The 22417-nt window shown below is 30.0% G+C and overlaps 1 protein-coding gene across 4 annotated transcripts in view; it reads left to right on the forward strand.

Annotated features, from left to right (window-relative positions):
• Nucleotides 1-22035, forward strand: part of USP45 (ubiquitin specific peptidase 45) — an 81348-nt gene extending 59313 nt beyond the window's left edge. For 3 of the 4 annotated variants that reach the window (XM_074310224.1, XM_074310225.1, XM_074310226.1), the window contains 9 exons: nucleotides 4628-4709; nucleotides 7015-7106; nucleotides 8592-8648; nucleotides 8919-9062; nucleotides 12438-13128; nucleotides 16483-16580; nucleotides 18710-18796; nucleotides 19510-19660; nucleotides 20828-22035. In XM_074310224.1, coding sequence (XP_074166325.1) covers nucleotides 4628-4709; nucleotides 7015-7106; nucleotides 8592-8648; nucleotides 8919-9062; nucleotides 12438-13128; nucleotides 16483-16580; nucleotides 18710-18796; nucleotides 19510-19660; nucleotides 20828-20958 — 1533 coding nt within the window. In that variant the 3' untranslated portion in view covers nucleotides 20959-22035. Of the gene's footprint in view, nucleotides 1-4627; nucleotides 4710-6557; nucleotides 6607-7014; nucleotides 7107-8591; nucleotides 8649-8918; nucleotides 9063-12437; nucleotides 13129-16482; nucleotides 16581-18709; nucleotides 18797-19509; nucleotides 19661-20827 lie in introns of all 4 variants that reach the window. The other variant, XM_074310227.1, reaches the window with a different exon arrangement.
• Nucleotides 22036-22417: the final 382 nt, after the last annotated feature.

Genomic DNA, 22417 nt, shown 5'->3' on the forward strand with positions numbered 1-22417 from the left:
TTATTTATAAAATAGGGTGACTGAAATTTATATCTCCTAATGTTGATGGAAGTGCTTTGAAAACTTTTAAGATGTTAGCGAGTCATTATGTGAGAGACAGCATAATGTAGAAATAGAACTAAGCCACGAGTACTAGTTTCAATAGTATTGAAGCCAGAAGAACTGGATTCAAATCAAGGATCATACATTATCTAAACCTCAGTTACTTCTTCTACCAAATGGAGATAATACCTATAGTAAGCTAACTTACCTGTTTATATGAGGCTAAAATGAGATAATTTGTCTAATATGCTTTTGTAAACCTTAAGGCATTATAAAAGTATCAGTTACTACTCCTCTTATCATCCACATATTTCAAAGTGGAATGAGCAACAGTAAATAGGTCTTCAAGTTTATTCTCACTGTGCTTTCCACACAGTAACTATTTTCTTCTTTTTAAGCCATTTTTCAATCTTAATGAGTGAGATTTTTAAACTGCAATATGTTTAACATATATTGGATTATTTGTTGTCTAAGGGAAGTGAGGGTTGAGGAAGGAAGAGAGAAAAAATTTTGGAAAACGTTTTGCAAGAATGAATGTTGAAAACTATATATTCATATATTTTGAAAATAAAAAACTAAAAAAAATTAAATGTGCAGTTATTGTAAGTATAGGACTTTATTATTAATATTTTATTACATAGAAGTTAGCAATCAGCAATTTAAAGAAATTATCTGATAAAGCATGAAGTCTGTCAGAGTAAAATTATTAACTATAGTACTGTACTATATTTTGTAATTATTGTAACTAATATTGGAGGAAGGATAGCTGAATGAGATATTGTGAAAGTTAAGCATATCAGATAGTCAAAATAATGTCTTCCCATAGATAATAATCTACTTCCCCATAGATAATGAAATTGTTGGTTAAAATAACATTAATTAATATTTACAGAAGGAACTGTTGTTCTTGGTTTTATAAGTGCACATTTACTATATGTTGTCAGGTACTTCAATTTAAATTACAATAGCTGATTTACTTTTAATTTTGAATGTCTATCTCTAATACACATATCAAAATACAGATACTTATTTCTGTTCTTTGTGCTTCTGGATTAATGAACTTTGGTCCAATCTCCTTCTGCAGTTTAACAATTCCTCTTTTATTATTAATGATACATGTATGAATGGTGTGTATGACTTAATCACCTCAAATAGTTTTCAGTAAGATTACTAAGAAAAAGCTTTTTTTTCCATCTTTTCGGGCCTTTAGCTAGTGTGACAAAATTGGAGTGTCAAGTCTGAGGATCTATTCAGCCTTGTGAGCAATGACAGTTGTGCCAGTCAGATACAGTGAGTACCCAAGCAGTAGTAGCATTGTCTAGCCTGGGAACTCCACAGCTGTTAATCGCACTATTGTTATAGAGTGTCACTACCATGTGTTTTCTGATTGAAGAAAGCCTACAGCAATATGTCTGCCACCAGAATCCTTTAGAAATAATTACAGCTACAGACCTTCTTTCAGGCTATTTTTATAAAATGTTCTCTAGTAAATGTAAAATTTAGGAGAGTAATCCTGTTGAATACAAAGTTAAAGTGAATGTTCCTGCATTGTAGGAAGAGTTTTTTGGAAAATAATTGCACAGAACAATCTAATCATATATTCATGGAAAACCTTTTCTTTGGCTTAATACTTCTAAAAACCCTAATATATAAACTGTATAATTGAAGGAAATCATTTATGGCTTTAAAATTAGTAGTATATTGGAGTATATTGAAGTTTATTGAAAAATTTTACTTGCTATCTTTTTAATGTTTTCTTATATTTGAAATTGTCAGGGTTTCATGTTAAAATTTTTCTTTCAATAGGAATTTAAATTTTTCTTCATTTGTTTTTTGATTATAGATGTAATTTCTTTACCAGCATTGTTTCAATATTTCTATATTTTCTGAAAGTATGTGTTACTACAAATGAATATTTTGTAGTCAGAAACTGACAGTTACTCAGTTGAAATTATGCTTAGCAGTTATTCTGTTGCTTGAATACTGTTTAAATTCAAGGCTTTAAAATAATTTGAATCCTGTTGCTAACAAATCAATGTGTTAGAGTTGTTAGGAATACTTTGACCGATTTATGTCCTTTTTAAACTTAACTTTCAAAAGCATAGATGCCCAACAAAAGGGGTTGCTTATAGCCCTGTGAACGTATTTATAGCATCTAGCTTAGTGAATTTCCTATTGATTAGAAATTTTTGTGTATAATTGATTTTTAAAGATCAGAGAAGGGAGTAGTAATTAAGTTTCATGCTCAAGAAATAAATGTTTTAATTTGAAATTATTTCAAACTTTAGATTATTTTTATTTTTACATAGCTAAATAATTATAAGATCTTAACTAGTTCTTGATAATTAATATAATGGACATTTTGAAAAATTAATGAGTAGTTTAAATTTTAAAAAGTATTTTTAAGTGAGGTTTTTACTGTATTGAAAATTTCTTTGACATAGGGACTTCTCCAGGTAGTATAATAATATATTCAGAATTGTGTTTAAATAGGCCTAGAAATAGTTATGAGCAGGGGCAGCTAATTGGTATAGTGGATAGAGCACCAATGCTGAAGTCAGGAGGACCTGAGTTCAAATCTGTCCTCAGATACTTTACACTTCCTAGCTGTGTGATCCTGAGCAAATCACATAACCCCTGTTGCCTCAGGGGAAGGAAAAAAAAAAGTTATGATCTTCAAGATACTTCTGGGGAAGCTAGTAACTGAGATTTATGGAGTTTATATTTATAGAGTCTTGTTTTAGGTTATTGACTGCAATTCATAAATGAAAAGCAATTTCACAATAAGAAGAAATCCTTCAAGATATTGAATAACTGCTATATGAGAAAACATGGTCCTGAATTGCCCAGGATAAAGAGTAGTAGTTGTGAATTGCTAGGTATTGCATTCATTAGTTGAGGAGAATGGGTTAGAAAACCAGTTATTAAGCACCTAATGCTAATAAATGCAGAAGATATATATGTATATAAGTAAGCAAATAATTTTTTCTTCAGAACTTACATTGCAATAGGGGAAACAATGTATAAAGCAAAGTGGTAGTCAGGAACATAGAAATATAAATATGATTGGGAAGAATCATGGTGTAAGCTACATATGATGATTGATCGAGCACTCAGATATCAAAAGCTCAGAGTGACAAGGAGGGAGGTTGGAATGCCTGTGTAGGTGAAGGTTGAAGGCCAGAGTGTAATTGTATGGCGGCATAAAGATGATTAATTTGGATTCAGGCTAGGTAATGTAATAGAAATGAACCAATCAGACCAGGTTTCTGAGGCAGGAGCTTTAAGTATCAGATCAGAGATGGAATAACTAAACTAATTAAATAAAAATATTTTTCAAGTGTGAAAGTAATTTTGAATTTCACAAATTTATATTTTATATCAAACCCTTCCAGTATTTTCACATTAATATCTGGTCTAGAAATTAGCAGAGCTATAATTATGTAAATTGGTGGTACTGCTGGGACTTGATCCAAGGGCCAACTTGGAAGTGTATCATAGACCAGCAAAGGGATTAAAGAAATAGGCTGTTCTAGGAGGGGGAAGAGTCTTATTATGTACCTCATTCAGTCAGAGTTCTTGGTTAGTTTAAGAACTCCTTTGTCCATAAGCCAGCCAAATGCCTTATCCTGAGAGCTTTCTTCTCACCTGGACCCTGAACTAGAAACTCCTTCATATCTCTCCTTCTCCCTCTCCTTGTCCCCCTCCCCTTCACCCCCCTCTCTTTCTCTATATAGAGTTTTTAATGCCTGAAATTGATATATTAGTGTGGAAACCTGTGAAATGTGTAGAAATTTAAACATTATTGTTTTTATTTGATGGCCAGCAATAGGTTTAATTAAGTAGTATATCTCAACACCAATAAGTGTTTATTCATGATTGTCAAGTATACACTAAATCCTGATTAGTGAAACTTTTAATTGTTCTTTCTTTTTATACACAGTTGATATCCTGTTCTTCACTTACACTAATCAGCATAATAGTTTGAACATTGTTTTAGGAGAATTTATATTGCTAGGAATCAAAGTGAAGAAATTCTAAAATAACTTCTCAAAATGAATTAAAAATTTTTTTTTCATCATATATATATACATGTACATATATTTTCTTTAGCCATTATTGAAGAATGATAAATTACTTTAAATATTGAGCCCAAAAGTTATAATTTAACAAGAGAATGTGTTTCTAGCTTTGTGGAACTGCCCTGACATTTTTAAACCAGAAGGAAACTTAAATTATGTTGTTTTTAGGGCCTGAAAAAATTGGGGTTCATGGAATTTAGAACTCAAGATTCACTTTAGAGATCACAATGTAACTTTTATATTTTGCAGATAAAGAAATTGAAATCCTTAGAGGTTATGACTTATTTTTTGAGACTCTTTTTACTGGATGGGTGAAAAATTTAAAGAGCTTATGGATCTCTGACATATTTGACATAGAATGATGCCCTTGTGGAGAAATATATTTTTATTCAAAAGAAAAAACTCTGTAGTACAACAAACTAAATTGTATCTTATTTCAGGAAATTCAAGCCTTACATTTTATCATCTTATTAAAATTAAAATAACTTCTTTAATTTTTACAGAGAATACAAACTGGCATTTTAAAAGCATTTAATAATCCAACTACTAAAACTGCAGATGAGGAAACTAGGAAAAAAATCAAAGGTATGTTCCCTCTTCTACTGACACATTCATATAATCTATAGCTTTAATTTGAAAACAATTAATTCATTCCTCAGAATTGCTTTTTTTTTCTTTTTTTTTTAATTTCCTTTTAAAATTATTGTAATGATCACTATACACTTCAACAACAATACTGTATGAAGGTATATTCTGATGGAAGTGGATATCTTCAACATAAAGAAGATCCAACTCACTTCCACCTGATCAATTATGGACAGAAATAACTACACCCAGAGAAGGAACACTGGAAAGTGAATGTAAATTGTTAGCACTACTGTCTATCTACCCAGATTACTTATACCTTCAGAATCCAATACTTAATGTGCAACAAGAAAATTGGATTTACACATATATATTGTATCTAGGTTATACTGTAACACATGTAAAATGTATGGGATTGCCTGTCATCTAGAGGAGGGAGGGGAAAATTTGGAAAAATGAATATAAGGGATAATGTTATAAAAAAAATTACTCATGCATATATGCTGTCAAAAATTTTTATAATTATAAAATTAATAAAAAAAATAAAATTATTGTAATGACTAAATCTCCATATTATCTGACTTGTGTTAGAATAGTGCCATCTAGTGTATGAATAGAATAACAGACTAATTTTTTTTAGTTCATTTTTTACTGAAAATTTTTGTGTTCTTAATAATTTTTTCTGAATTCTTTTATGTTACACCTTTAAAACCCATAATATCATCATCATCTTCACATTTGAAATTTAATGATGATGAATTTCACAAGTTTTGAGATAATTGTTCAAGTAATTTTAGATGATAGTTTATGAATCCTCTACTGTCAGTAATTTGGTTTTCTCTTTCTTTCTTTCTTTCTTTCTTTCTTTCTTTCTTTCTTTCTTTCTTTCTTTCTTTCTTTCTTTCTTTCTTTCTTTCTTTCTTTCTTTCTTTCTTTCTTTCTTTCTTTCTTTCTTTCTCTCTCTCTCTCTTTCTTTCTTTCTTTCTTTCTTTCTTTCTTTCTTTCTTTCTTTCTTTCTTTCTTTCTTTCTTTCTTTCTTTCTTTCTTTCTTTCTTTCTTTCTTTCTTTCTTTCTTTCTTTCTTTCTTTCTTTCTTTCTTTCTGTCTTTCTGTCTTTCTGTCTTTCTGTCTTTCTGTCTTTCTGTCTTTTTTTTTTTTTTTTTTCCCCTGAGACAATTGGGTTAAGTGATTTGCCCAGGACCACACAGCTAGGATGTGTTAAGTATCTGAGACCAGATTTGAACTCAAGTCCTCCTGACTTCATGGCTGGTCCTCTATCTAGCTGCCCCAATTTTGGTTGTTTTCCAAACATTTATCACTTCTTTCTTTAATATTAATTTATTTCCTAAATAAAATGACTTAATTTTAAAAATTCAATTTAGATCATTAGTTTCCCACATATTAAAGATTGGTTATAGTAGACCTCATTTTATTAACTTAATTGTATATATAAAAAACAATGTTATAGTGAATGTGATACTGTCAAACTCAAATAGAAACAGATTCCTACAAATTGTGTGTTCACTTAGAAAACCATAAATTAACATTATCTCTGTTGGTATTTTAAAAACTTTATTTTATTAAATATTTCTCAGTTATATTTTAATATGGTTCAGAGTACATTGGAGAGTGGGATCACTTCCTTGTGGCCCTGTATATCTGTTTCTCTTTGTCTCTACAGTTACATGTCTGTTTTTTTGTATGTCTGTCTACATAAAACATGTATATATGAGATCTATTTTTGGATAAGTCTATCATGTAGCACACATAAACTGTCTTCTTTATTCTGAGTTTTCAAAGAATTATCCTAAAAGTAAGCTTATTTTCATGATATAATATTGTTTTAAAGGTTTATGTGAAGTTTGGAGGGCATGAGTCCTGGAAAAATGGAAAGATAGGTAAAGAAATGTGCCTATAATAATTATTTTTAATGTGTAGTGCCTAATAAAATAGTAATTGTACTTGAGTATTTTACTACTTAAATTGGAAAATAAAGAATAAATTCAGAAATTTTGGGAATAGTGAGTTAGATATGATAATAAATAATGCGACTGATCATTTTCAGCAAATAGATTTAATTAAATATAGTTTGTAATCTTTTGTCTGTTGTAACTAACCCAACAAAGGTTTAGGATTCTCTCATAATTGAGGGGAGAGAGCAAGTATGGGAGAAGAAAGTATGTATCATATGTACTTAGTATATAAAGTAAATATCCACTGTTCTGATTATATTTAAATGAAGTTAAATGTTTCATTTTCATTATTGATGTTACATGTTTTCAAATTAAAAAACACTGTTTTTGCAGCATATGGAAGAGAGGGTGTGAAGATGAACTTCATAGATAGGATCTTTGTTGGTGAATTGACTAGCACAGTCATGTGTGAGGAATGTGAAAACGTAGGTATTGGAATGCACTTCAATATGAAATAGTAGCTCACAATCACATATTGGTTTTGTCATTGTTTTGTTTTAAAATATAACTTGGCAGAATGTATTAAAACAAGAATAACTTCATAATAATAATTTAGTTTCTTCTAAAATGTGGTATTATCCACTCCTACATGCTTATCTTATTTTCTAGAGGATAAAATCCTTTTTTTTTTTTTAATTTAATTTTAAATTTAATTTAATTTTAAGAATCATTTTAAACCCATAGAAACACTTGCTTTTTCCTTAATATTATATAACTTTATATGTAATTTTCATTTGATCCTCAAGACAAACCTATAAGGGTAGGGAAAGTAAATACTATTAACTTATTTGTTGGATTGCAGTGGGAAGAATAGTGCATGAAAATAGATCTGGTACTATTGTAATAATCTAAAATGAAGTATTAATTTAAAATAGTAATATTAATATAAAACATTAATTTCAAAGTATAATGTATTGATGTTTTCTTTCTATTGAAGTATAAAATTCTATTAACTTATAACAAGCACTTGTTACTGACATAAAAAATTGTTTATTATTTCAATCCAACTTAACTGATTTTTTTTTTCCATTGAATTCCATCACTTGGATTTGGTATGCATTTTCATTTCAAATGCTTTATTTAGTTTTTCATCTGGGAAATTTTGATTAAATCATCTAATAGTCTTCCTATTGCTTGCTAATTCTTATTTTAATATCTGGATCTGTTTTATTGCTATTGTGTAACTTTGAAAAAAATGCTGGTATATTTTCCCATGTGTTTTCTCTCTACCTACTTTTTAAAATATATTATGTTTTTTATCCTGTGATATTCTATCACATTTAAGTCTAATGTGATATTATGGTAACGTTCTAAATTTTTAGTATATATTTTATGAATGTTCTTGAGAAAGAAAAAACAAATTGTCTTAAGTATTTATTTATTTATTTGTTTGTTTATTTTTCCTATGCTTTCTTTGATCCAAAATACATTTCTCTTTGCTACAATTTTGATCAAGGGCATTTTGAATTTTCCCACATAATCAATTTTATTAAATGTTATTTCCTTTGAGATAGCTTCAGGTATCATTAAAACTTTATGGTGCCATACATTTTAAACTTTTTGCATCATTTGAAAAAGTTTTTCAGTTATATTCTGATCCAGCATTCTGAACATATAAAGATAATTTTTTAAAATTTTAATTCATTTCAATAGTTTTTGGTTTTTTTTAGGCTGGGGTTAAGTGACTTGCCCAGGGTCACACAGCTAGGAAGTATTAAGTGTCTGAGATCAGATTTGAACTCGGGTTCTCCTGAATTCAGGGCTGGTGCTCTATCCACTGCGCCACCTAGCTGCCCCCATTTCAATAGTTTTGATGACATAATTTTAAAAGTTGTGTTTCTTTAAACTTCATGGTAATTTTACCATATTTGTACTTTGTTTAGTCTTCTCTTGCTTTTCTTTTCTCAAAGATCTCAGCTATGAAAGAGCCTTTCATTGATCTTTCACTTCCTATAATAGAAGAAAGGGTAAGAAAAAATAAAATTATTACATTTCCTAAGTATCATTTTGTTATTGAAGTGCCTAAAGGAAATAATAATAAAATAGAAGCTATGTTTAAAAAAAAAAAACTTTGTCTAATAGCTAAGGATTTTAAAAAAACCATTATGCTTGTTATTTAAATTATTGGAGTTGGTGTGTAAGAGAAGGGATAATTTTGTTTCAAGTTAATATAAAAAGAAAATGAGTATTTTTTAAAAGCTATTTGCTATAGTTTCTTTATATGTGGATTTACATAGGTGTCAAAACCTGTTCCATTGGGGAGAACGAATAAATGTAAGAGTTTACAAGAGGCAGACCTAGATCAGTACAACTGTACTACTGCTACTACAATGAATAATCATCTAAAAAGTACTAGGAAACATTCCTTAACTAAAGATAAGGTAAGTTAAGGTTATGTGCATTTAATATGTAGATTTTTATTGTTCACTTAAAATCTGTCTGAATTATTATAGGAAGTTATTTTTATTAATTTTGCTAAGCATGCATATTATTGGATTTTATCTATTCATAATTTCATGGTGTACTGTACTCTGCAGGGCTGGAGGAGGGATCCACAGCGTTGTACTTCATTCCAACTCTCTCGTAACAATAAGGCATTTGGTACTGTGCAGGTTTCAGGAAGGCCTGGTTGACCCTAAGCAAGACCCTTTGTTTCTTAGTCCCTTTCCTATACTGATGAAATCTTAGGTTCTCTCCCTCTCCACATCTGTTTAATGCACCATGCATGGACCTTCAAAGTTGTCTTTTTTCTTTAAAAAAAAAAAAAGAAAGAAAGAAAGAAAGAAAAAAGAAAAAAAACCATCAAACCCTTATTGATCTCTTATTGAAATTTTCATTGATATCTTTATAGTATGTGGAATATAGTAGATAAAGTGTTAATTATAGGAAAGTTTTATATCTTTAGATATGCTTAATAAAGTTACTCCATATAGATTAATAATTTGATGACTAGTGCTACTTCTTAGCCCTCCAAGTTGTATTCATAATTATAGGTTAGCTAAAAGAGGCAGCACTATTTAGTTGTAGGGGGCCACAGATAGTTGTAAAATCAGTATTTTATATTTATACATGTTAACTTTGTGGTGTTGATCTGCTGATTATTGTTAATTTGCCTGATATTGTAAAAACTTTTCATCTGTGTGTATGTGTACGCATACATACATACACATACAGTTTAAAATATGTCTAACTTGAGAGTATGTCCAATTAAGGTATAAAGTTAACACATTTAATTAAAGTTCATGTAAATAGAAATAGGTTCTTTTTCACAAGTTTCCTCCAATACAATAATTTATTAGGAGGCAGTATCCTACAGTAGAAAAAGTACTGGTTCTGGAGTCAGGATTGAGAGTCAAACACTGCCTTTTTTGTTCACTACTATTGACCTCAAGATAAGTCACCTAACTACCCTGGGCTTCAGTTCCTTCACATGCAGAATGAGGGAATAGAGTTGGACCGTGTGGTCTATGAAGTAACTTCTAGCACTTGATCTATGACTGTATAATAGGAAAACTAGTAAAGTAACATAAAGAGATCATTCTCAATTAAATCAGCAAAGATAAACCACAATTATAATAAAATATCACAGAGTTTAAAAACAAGGGGAAAAGATTAATTTCTAAATGGTTACCTCTTAACCCAAAGCTTTTAAGAAAATTGATTACAACTTAACCAGGAGTGAAGAAGTCAAACAAAGAAGTAATCTAACAGAAAAAATCTTTCCTATACAATTTCCTAGAAACTCAGAAATCGGATTAAATTACATTGTCCAATAAGAATTTTAGTTTTGCTTTTTTTTTTTTGACTGTGACTTTACTGACTTAATTAAGTTTTTACTGCATGTCTTCCTTATGAGGGATTATGTTTTGAACCTCAGTACCTCTCTCTTAATGTGGAAGATGGTAATAAAAAGAGATGCCCTAGTGGATAGACTGCTTATTATTCATATGCTCTTCTGACACATACTTTCTTCTCTGTTTATCCCAGTGAGGTCCTTGATTTTTTTATGCCACAGACAACTTCCTTAATACTCTTTTACTTGTAAATCAGTTGTTATTTTGTATTGGTAGAGTACGTTTCTTCACTAGGAATTTACTCTACTAATGAAATTCTAAGTCTAGACCAGAAAAAAAAAAAAATTATGAAATCACATTTTTACCTTTTAGTCTACTTGGTAATCTGTAATTACCTAAGAAATCTCTGGCAGAATTATAAACTATCTATATTTAAAGGGATATTTATTTCAAATTAAATAATTTAAATATGCCTCGTTATTTTAATTGACCAATAGCTATTTCTTCCAATTCTGTCTTTACAAATTATGTAATTCTGGTAAGAAAGAATATTTATTTTTGTTATCTCTAGACTGATAGTTGATGATATCTTCTCTGGAATGCCTTAAAAAATCCACTTAATAATAGGAAAGAATTAAATTTCTTGTTGTCTTTTAAATTTTTTTTTTGTTGTTAACTTCATAGATTTCAAATACTTATTGATTTTAGACTTATTTAATTACTTGGCAAAGATTTTTTTCTAACAACTTAAAAAATTAATAAACAGGACAAATATTTTTCATGGTTAGATTTTTTTTTAACTTCCTAAATAGATTAGTTTTTTTTTTAACCTCCTAAATTTTACTACAAGTTTTTCTTTTTAAATCCTATGAAATCTAATATGAAAAATTGACAAATTGGTTAAAATGAAAAATATGACAAAGAAGTATCAACAAAGAAATACACAAGAATAATTGAAGCCAAGCTAGAAATATAAATATATGAAGAAGGAAGGAGAGGGCAAGGGAGGGGAAAAAAGCAAGTGGAAAGGTAATTGAAAGAAAGGAAGAAGTACTTCCAGGATAAGAAATAAGTACAAAAATAGCAAAGGAAAACCATTTTTAAAAATTGGAACATTCTTTTAACTGGAAAATGGTGTAAGGCAAAAAATTAATAATACAGAATAAGAGATAGAGAAATAAACATTGAGGCCTAGATTGAACATTTACCACAATTGTAGAGTTCCCATTCACTTTCCCCTTTTTCATGAAAAAAAAAAAATCCTTATCATCAGTTTATTATTATTGTTTAGTGTATTATAATATATTCCTTCTAGAATATTTATTAACTAGAATGCATAAATATGAATGCAACATTATAGTGGAAAAAGTACTATACTGAAACATCCACATTAGAATATGTTCAGTTTATAGATTTTCTTTATCCTTTCATTGTGAGATATTTTATTTGTTTTTTTATATGTCACAATGCATAGTCATAGATTAGATCTGAAAAAAAGAAAAAGTCAATGAAATGGGTAAAACCTTTGGTTAAATACATTTTGAATTTTGAGGTAGATTTTGCTGCTTCTATTCCTGTCACTCACTGCCACAGTAAACAAAATTGTTTTTCATATTCTGGGCCACATTAGTAATTCATTAGCAAAACTTGAAACAGATACAGACTTCTCTCTGAATTCTGTCAGTCAGCAAGATTTTGTGATTTGGATTGGAACTAAATTGTTGTATATCAATATTTTGCTGACTTATGCTTGGTAAGTTCTTATCTATCTTAAAATGATAATATTGAGCTTCTAAAAAATCAGGGAATTCAAATTTAGTAATTTCAGTTGCTGCAAATGGTATTTGTTGGAGAATACTAAGATGTTAGCAGATAATTTTAGAGAGTTTAACTAGTACTGGTACCTAATTTTTAAGTCCATTTTTTCCTTTCTTTCTCTGAAAACATCATATCAATTTATAGAATCAGCTAAATTATGAAAGAAGACTTGTAAGAAAATCATCATCTGGGGAAGAAGAGAAAATTCCTGTTATCATGCATCAGAAAAATGGAAACCTTGAAATAAATGGGGATTCTTCAATTTTGTCCATAGGAGACACAAGTAGGGTGTCTGAGACTACAGCAAATGCAAGTCAGACTGATGGAAGTGAGAAAGAAGTCAGCCATTCAGAAAGCAGCGTTGATGCTGACAGTGAGGCTTCAGAATGTGAAAGTGCTTCAAAGCAAACCACTTCTGTTAGACCCAGTAGTTTATCTTTTTTGCATGAAGGTATACCTACCCATTCATCAATAGTCCCTGAACTTCCATTTGCAGTTGCCAATGAGAGTGGTAAGGAAATGATCACTGAAGCCATTGCCAAACTCAGCTTAAGTGACACTGTCACTAGAGGTACAGAACTTAACAATGAACATCAGCCATTAAATTTTTCAAGTAATTCATTATGTTCAGTGGAGAAGTATACATTATCCCATGGCCCCCAGAATGCTTTCCAAACTCTTTCTCAGAGCTATACAACTTCTTCCAAAGAATGTTCAATTCAGTCCTGTCTCTACCAATTTACATCTGTGGAATTACTAATGGGAAATAACAAGCTTTTATGTGAGAATTGTACCGAAAAGAAACAGATGTACCAAAAGAAAATCAATTCTACAGGTAAACTCTTGATCTAATTATTTCCTAACATTATTGTCTCCTGCCTGTACTAAATGACAAACTCCTTGAAGGAAAAAAAGAAAACATTATTTTTTATATTTGTCACCCCTTCACTGTATAATTAGCAGTTGTCAATAATTTTTGAAACAAATTAACTTGAATTACTTTCATTAAATAGAATGAACATGAAGACTTGTATACCGAATCAGATAATATAACATATATTAAAAGATAAGAATCTATATATACAGTAGAGTTAGTTGTCTACTTCTGGGAAGATACTTATAAGATAACCAAAATGGGAAATATATAAATAATCACCTTAAGGTACCTCCCAAATCTTAGTAAGGTAGCCAATATAATTATAATGAATGGAAAGAACCCTATATTTGAAATCAGGACACCCAGGTTTAAATCTTGGTTCTGCTTCTTGTTGACAAGCAATTTTTTGTCTTTGGGTTTCTTTGTTCTCATTTACAAAATGAAGATTTGGGACTGGATGACATTCCATTTCTAGATTCTATGACCCTTTTAAGCTATAAACCAACATAAGAAAACTTTAAATCCATAAATTACAACAAATCTGAAAAGTGCAAGTCAAATTAAGTAATAACCAAACATTTTAGTGAACACCGAACAAAAATTGAATAAGAACTTGAAAATTAAGAATATTCAGTGTGTTTTCATCACTGAGTAGAGAAACTATTCTGATTCTAATTGACTGGCACTTATATTTTTAAATATAAATATCTTTCTAAATTTTGTTATTGGATTTTCTGATTTTCTGATTGCATCAATTTACCAAAAATTTGGAGATGCCCCATGCAAATGACAGTGCATTATTGATAAGAGGATATGTGACTGGCAAAATAGGATAACTGGAATTGGCCATTCTTCTAATAAATCTCTTAGGAGTTTAGTTAACATGAATAAGTCTGTGAAGAATTTAAGGACTCTTGTCTGAGTTGCTAAAAAATAAATTTATAAACTTGGATTATTAAGTATCAGGTCCCAGGTATGGCTGTTCTATTGAAGTACAGGCTAAAATGTACATTGCGATTACTCAGTATAGCATCATCCTCTAAATACATTAAACAATCCCTTATAAACACATTTGTGTTTGTATAACCTGAACACAAAAATCAGTTTCCACTACAATTTCTTTATGATTTCTCTGTTGATAAGCCTTAGGCTCCATCTAGCCATTTTGAAAGAGATGCGTCTTCTGTATTACAGATTTTATTAGCTGCTTATTGTGTAAAAGGCAGGAATCTCAAAAGAGGAATGCTTTCAGTTCACAATTTTATTTTATCTTCAAATTATTTTCCTATTGCATGTAAAAACTTTTAACATTTTTAAAAATTTTTGAGTTCCAAATTCTCTTTCTCCTTCCCTTCCCTCTCCCATAAGGAGAGGCAAGCATGCCATTTCCATATTAATCATGTTATGAAAGAAAACAGATTCAAATTAAAGAAAAATTTTTTATAAAGTATCCTTTGATATACATTTAGACCTTATCAGTTCATTCTCTCGAAATGGATAGCATTTTTCATTGTTGAGTCTTGAAATGGTCTTGGATCATTGTAATGAAGAGACTAGTTGAATCATTATTCATGGTTGGTTATATAATATTGTTTTTACTGTATATAATTCTCTGCTGTTTCTGCTCACTTCATTTTGCATCAGTTCATGTAAGTCTTTACAAATTTTTCTGAAAGCAAGAGTTTTTAATATTTTTTATTTATTAAGTAATAAATATGTGCCAGATATTGTGCTGTTAGAATATACAGTATTTTGAAGCCAGAGAATTTTGTGTTGCATAACATTAACATTTAGATAGTTTGAGATAAATCAAGCAGTATGTATTACAGTTACATGTTCAAGGTCTCCAGTGGACATAAGAGTTCACAATCTTTAAGTGTTGGTAAGAATACACAACTATCTTGACTCGCATGTAGTTTCAAGCTGTACTAGATCAGTGGTTGGCAAACTACGGCCCAAGAACTACATCCAACATTATCTATTTTTGTAGGCCTATGAGTTAAGAATGTAACAATGCAATGAAACTTTGTTTTTCAAAATAAAGGTATTTTTAATAAATTTAAACAAAGCCCTTACACTATAGTTTGCTGACTCTGGTACTAGATGTTTGGACCTTAAGACTGTAGGCATAGTTAAATTTTTCCTGATCTTTTTGGGGGACTAGAATAAACTGATATTGATTGGAGTTTTGTATAGATGTATTTAGTTTCATATTGAATAGCACAAAAAAGGTGGAATTTTCAGGAGACGGTGGAATTCAGGTAAGAAATATTACATTTCTGAAAATGTGTTAAACAATGATTGATATTATTATTTCAAGATAAAATTAAATATTGCATTGTTTTAAGAGAAAATTAAAGGTGAAATTTATAAAATGTTCTGTGAATAGTTTTCATCCTGAGTCACAGTGAAACATTTGGATATTTGTAGAACTTGATTTTAAGTGTTTATTGCTGGTGTTACTTAATTCTCTTGTGTTTGTATTTTTCTAATTTTTTTATGTATTTTATTAACATTAATTTTAGAAGCAACAATACTCCCATAGTTCCTTACCATAAAAAAGTTAAGCAAAGTTATCTAATAAAGCAGTTTTTATTTACAACACTTTACTTTCTGTTCTTAGAGTTCATCATTTCTTATTTTTTATAATAGCTTTTTATTTTCAAAATACATTTCAGTATTTACCCTTGCAAAACCTTGTGTTTCAAATTTTTCTCCCTCCCTTTTTCCCCACTCCTCTCCCCTAGACAGCAAACAGTACAAATATGTTTAATGTGCAGTTCTTTTATACTCATTTTCACAATTATGCTGCACCAGCAAAATCAAATCAAAAAAGAAAAAAAAATGAGGAAGAAAAATAAAAAGCAAGCAAAGAAGAAAAAAAGTGAAAATATTATGTTATGATCCACATTCAGTCCCTATGGTACTCTTTCTGGATGTGAATTGTGTTCTCTGTTACAAACCCATTGGAATTGGCCTGAATCACCTCATTGTTGAAAGGACCCACATCTATATCAGAGTTGATCGAGTTCATCATTTCTTAAAAGAAAGGAAATATTTTAATCTCAATTAATCTGGGATTAAGACAGGCTGTTGTATTTGACCTGAATTCTGTTGTCTTATTGTTTTTTTAATTTACGTTTTGTTTATTATGAATTTTACTCTTTGGGTTCGTAACAATTGTATCTTTCCAGTTCCCATTTAAAATTTTTGTTAATGTAACATAATATACAACCAGTGCAGTTGATAATTATATGCTATATAGTTTGATGCAATTTTACAAACACATTTCAAAAATTATATGTCATGCAGAAAAGAAGCCAGAAGGTGTGTATACCAATGCAAGGAAACAGTTGCTCATTTCTGCTGTTCCAGCCATTCTTATTCTCCATCTTAAAAGATTTCATCAGGTAAAAGTCCACATCAATGTAATTAGTTGCACTACAAATAGAAACATTAAACTGAAAAATAGGTTATGGTCATAATCTAAACTTTGTAAAAATCCACAAAACATTTTGTACCTTTCTTATTGCTCTTTGATTGTGGTATTTCTCTTGGGTGTCCTGCAGATTATAAATTCCATGAAGGCAGATCATTATTCTCTCCCATCATGCCAAGCACAGTACTGTGAAAAAAATATTTTCAATTGAATGAATGAAATAGTGAATTTTCAACATTTTTTAAGTGGAACCATGTGTTATTGCCAGAGATTCTGCAATAAAACCAATAAAATCATATACTTGCATGACAAATAAATTAACCTTTTTATAATAAATTGTTTTAAAATATCTTTAAATAAACCTTTTCAGTAAAAATATTTTACATTTTATATTTCACATGTAAATGCCTCTCTCTCTCTTTGCCCCACACACCTGAAGTCCAGACCAAAAAAATTGAAGTTCTCTCTAATTAGGAGAAATGGTTAACAGGAAGGAAGAACTGAAGACAAAAACTGTTTTTGAAAACATAAATCAGAAATAAAGAATACATCTGTCTTGAACTCTTGTTATAATTTAGTGTTTTTCCCATTAAAAAAACAGCAAAAGTTAGAAGCAAATTTGGGGGTCCCAATATAGTTTTTCCCCCTTTGGCCTTCCCATGGAAGCCTAATATCAAGAGACCATTAAATAGATCCATCCTTATTTCTCTCAAATCTTGATTATACTAGACTCATAACTTGCTTTTTCTTGGCACTTTCTTGAGAATTTTTTTCCTCTATAATAAGACATTAAATAGAGAATTTTACAGTTGAAGAGGGCTAAATCATCCTGTGAAGTATACCCGCTATTTTACAGAAGAAGAAATTTAGTTGTTTACAAACTTGGCCAAGGTCACACATGTAAACTAGAACCCTGGATCTCCTAATTAAAATTCCAGTGTTCTTTTTATTAAGTAATAATATGGGTTTAAAATTTTTTTTTAAAGCATTAAAATCACATGCTTATTTATATTCATTTTTTTCCCCTGAGGCTGGGGTTAAGTGACTTGCCCAGGGTCACACAGCTAGGAAGTGTTAAGTGTCCGAGACCAGATTTGAACTGGGGTCCTCCTGAATTCAGGGCTGGTGCTCTATCCACTGTGCCACCTAGCTGCCCCCTGTCTTCATTTTTTAAAAAACTCACTAATCTGTATAAATATCTTTGCAGTAGCACCTTCAAGTATAGATATTAAGTTAATCAGATGCCAGTTCTGGAATATTTTATAAGTCACCTTACATTTTTTACTTTTCTGTTTTTTGCTCTGGCCTCTAATTTCATTATAGGGGGCCTCCCAATGGGGAAAACTCCCTATGTTAATGAATAACAATTGCACAACTTATAGTCTTGAGTGTTGCCTAGGAAACTTAAGATATTCAAGATTTATTCAGGATCACTGAGCCATTTATCAGAGTTGTAACTGAAATCCATCTTTCTGACATAAAGATTGGGCCTTTATCTACCTCTCCATCTTGCTTTTCTACATTTTTTGTATTCTGTAGGAAATTAGTTTTGTATGATTTTACTTTTTTTCACTTTTTGGTTTTATGTAATAAAGTACTGTGATTAAGGTCAGCAACATTATTAAGATTTATTACATGCCATTGTTCCTAGTTGGGGAAATACAATCCATGCCCTCAAGGAGCTTTCATTCTAATGGGAATGAACACATAAAAAGCTGGGGCTGTAGTGTGAGTTGCCAATTATGGAAATAAAGATGCCAGATTCAAAACAGTGGAAGAGCAATAAACCGGGCCTGGCCTGACCCATCTCCAGAATGGTAGCTCTTAGAAGGAACCTCAGCAGTGGGAGGAGGGGCCAGCCTGGCAAAGGGATAGTCTTAGATGAGAAGACCCTACATACTAAGGGAAGTTGTAGGATAAGAAAGCAGTTGAATTGAGGCAGCAAAGCTGCAAAATCTCATTCTATAGATTTCAACACTTTATATATATATATATATATACATATATATATATATATATATATACACACACACACACACACACACACACATTTATTTATTTATTTATTTGTTTGTTTGTTTATTTATTTGTTTGTTGAAGGCTGGTTTGAGTCTCCGAAAAGTCAACAGACACGTGGATTTCCCACTTGTGCTAGATTTAGCACCCTTTTGTTCTGTTACCTGCAAGGTATAGTATACAAAATTAACTGCTTTTTTTAATGATAATAACTGTCAAGTATAATCTGTACACTGTATTTGTACACTTTTTTAAAAAGGCATATTAAATCCCTGAAGCAAATACATAACTACTTAATAAAATCAACCTATCAGTAATATTGTTTTCTATCCTCCCTCCTTTTATCTTTGGTAATTATTATTCGTGACATATAAGTATTTACAGCATCTCCAAAAGTAAAAGACAATGGTCAAGGTCTACAAGGAATCAAGCCACCCAATTATTGTTGAAACAAGGTTTTAGCTTTCTTTCCTTTGTATCACATGATGACTATAAAACCTTCAGGGTTATAAGTAAAGCCACAGAGAAGGTCATATTAAGCAGTGGACTTAAATTTAATGATCCTATCCCCCAAATTGGTTTTGCATTGACAGTTGGGTCTAATTTTGGTACAGTTCTTTGTATAATCTAAAAGGACAAGCTGTTAGATATTAAAATAGCCTAAAAATTTAGGATTTTCCATATTATGTATTTCTTGCCAGTTTTGTTAAATGAGTAGATTTAATCCCTGTTTTACATATGCTGAAGTTCTACAATAGCCAAATTTTATAATATATTTAGTGACTTATTAGGAATTTAATCATCCTTTCGAACTTTCCTCAGCATCCTTTACTACTACAAAATACTAATTTGGATTTTTTTGTTGTTGTTTCTTTGAATAAAAGAATGTAACCAGTGGGGAGAGAGTTCTCTATGGTCTTTATGGAATAGTGGAGCATAGTGGCTCAATGAGAGGAGGCCATTATACAGCTTATGTGAAAGTCAGAACTTCCAAGAAATCACTGGACCATGTTGTTGGAAATAAAAATATCCACGGTATGCTATAATTAATTGCTTCTTCTATCCATCAAATGTTAAAATTACTCCTTCATATGTATATCAAATAAATTGAAATCTAGTTTCTTCCTTTTACTACTAAGTAAAAATACTCCTTTAAAGGGGAAAATTCCTAGCTAGATAATCATTTTCGTTAGAAATAATGGACAGTGTCCTTCTACTTAAATATCCTTGGTTATTAAAGGTATGTTTCTTGGATTGAAATAATGCTGGACTTGATGACACAAATCTTTTTCAAGAGTGTATAATAATATGTCTACCTTATTACATAGATAACCATTTTATTACAGTTACCATAATATCTTGAAAAAGTGCAACTTGGAAGATGCCTTACCTAGGAAGGAACTTGTTTATATGCAGCAATATCTAGATATATATATATATAGAGAGAGAGAGAGAGATAAGTGGTGGTGGTGCACAGAGTTGTTATTTAATTATGTTATAGTAACCAAATATATTATTCATCTTTGGTATGAATAAAAAAAGATAAATGTTTGGAAAAGTGTCTTGACTCAGTAAGAGAAATTGTAGCATCACCTGTTAGAAATTTTAAGAAAGAGAAGAGAGACTCCTATTCCAATAATAGTCTATAGATGAAAGTAAAGGGATATCTCTATGTTAATGGTTTTAGAATATAACCTGTTGGATTAGGAACAAAAGGATCTCAAATTATTATATCCCAAAAACATTTTGTCATAATGTGAGTTCAAAATTCCTATTTTCTTTTTGTCAGCTTTGAATTTTAAAAACTTTAGTAAATGTGTAAAATAATATCTGGTTATCATTTTTAGAAGTAATTTATATACAAGAATTTATTCCTTACAATAGTGGATTCCTATTGTAAACTTTATAGGCTTTTAAAAAAAATTATTATAAATAAGAAGGTTTTCAGATATTAGAATAGAGGTCAAATACTGGTAATTTAAAATATTTAGTGCAGCTTAAAATCATGTGTTTTTCTTAATGTTTTGTGGTTTTTATTGAAACTATCAAAATAGCATTCTCTTCCCCTTCTCCTGTATATATATTATATAAAAAAAAAAAAAACCTCATTCTTTATAGATATCTTAGTCCAAAATTTGAATTATTCTTTGAGCTGACAGAAGAATTTAAATGTTTTAAATATTATTTATTTTTGTATTATAGGTTTAAAAGAAACAACGGGAGCATCAACAGGACAGTGGGTGCATGTTAGTGATACTCATGTACAAATGGTTCCAGAATCCAGAGCACTTAATGCACAGGCGTACCTTCTTTTTTATGAAAGGATATTATAGTGATCATTGTTCATAATTGTTTAAAAAAAAAAAAGTTAATGATTATTTAGACCACATTTATTTAAATGCTGCAGGGGTAAACTGAATATGTAGTGTATTTTTATTATGTTTTTTTCTTTCATATAATTTATTGCATCCCTTAGATAGACCTGAACTTCTAAAAAGTTTGCCATTTATTCCCTTTTAAAACAAGTTTTTTTTTTTTCCCCTCAAAACTTTAATGTTCCATCTCCTTAAATCCATAATACTTGCTTTTTCTAAAGTTATGTTTTAAAAAAAAAAAATCAATTATCCTTGGTACCTGCAGCCCTTGAGTTCGTGGGTAGTATAATTTAATGATATTAGAATTTGTTTCATTATTACATAGATATAGATTTTTGCAAATTACTATATCCTAAAACACAGCTACTAACAGTAAAATCTAACAAACAACATGAAGTTTAGATGCCTTTTTGCCAAATCTTGTATATGGTTTCAACTTTTTTTTTAGTAGTGGGTTTATTAACAAGTAATTGGCTTACTGCTTTGATATTTTTTGAGAAGTAAAAGTATAGGAAAAAAATTTGTCCAAGTTTATGTTCTCAGCCAACATGTGATAGATGTTGAAGAATATCCTATACGTGGATCACCAAGCAAAATTTTATATGTCATCAATTTGTAATGGATTCCCATTGGATAGTTGTCAGTTCATTTAGTACCACAGGAAAATTGCTAGGTTACATTTTAAAGTTATCAGAATTGTATTCTTTATAGTATTCTCTACAAAAATTTTGTAGTCTTATATTTTAATAAATATTGACTTAGGCTTTTGGCAAGAGGAGTTATGAGATCATAATTCCTTTCTTTACTCAGTATGTCATATACATTCAGGTTGGGCTAACTTTAATTTAATTAAATTTAATGTTAGCTTTTCTGATTGTTTCTTATATACAAGTATTTTGGGAATAGTTTTTTCTTTGACCTTGTGACTACTGGGAAGTATTGCATTTTTTCTTCTTTTTTATAAATGCAAATAATAGCTATGTCAAAAAGAAAAAAGAAAACATAAGTAAAACTAAATCTGTTTATTGTGTCCTTGACCTGAAAAGTATTAAAAATTACTTCTCAGGGTTAGTTTTTTTTTTTTTTTAAGGTACTCAGGATACTTTTTTTTTTCCAACCACAGGAATGTTGTACACAATTTTCTTTATTACAAATGAGCCCATAATCATCATTTAACTATAAAAATTTATTTTCACTATCACTTAAAAATTTATGACTAGAAGGCATTCATTTCCAATAAAATGATATAAGAGTAGAGTACCTTAATCAGATAGATAAGGAATTAATAGCTGTCACTGTCCAAATAATCAGTTAAATGTTCATCTTCTAAAACATTCTCTTTATGAGAAAAGTAGGAAATATTGAGAAATATGAGTTAAAAAGTTATAGTTATGAACTGGACTGCTACCTCTTTAAA

This window comes from Sminthopsis crassicaudata, chromosome 4 (assembly GCF_048593235.1).
Source record: "Sminthopsis crassicaudata isolate SCR6 chromosome 4, ASM4859323v1, whole genome shotgun sequence".
NCBI classification, from domain to species: domain Eukaryota; kingdom Metazoa; phylum Chordata; class Mammalia; order Dasyuromorphia; family Dasyuridae; genus Sminthopsis; species Sminthopsis crassicaudata.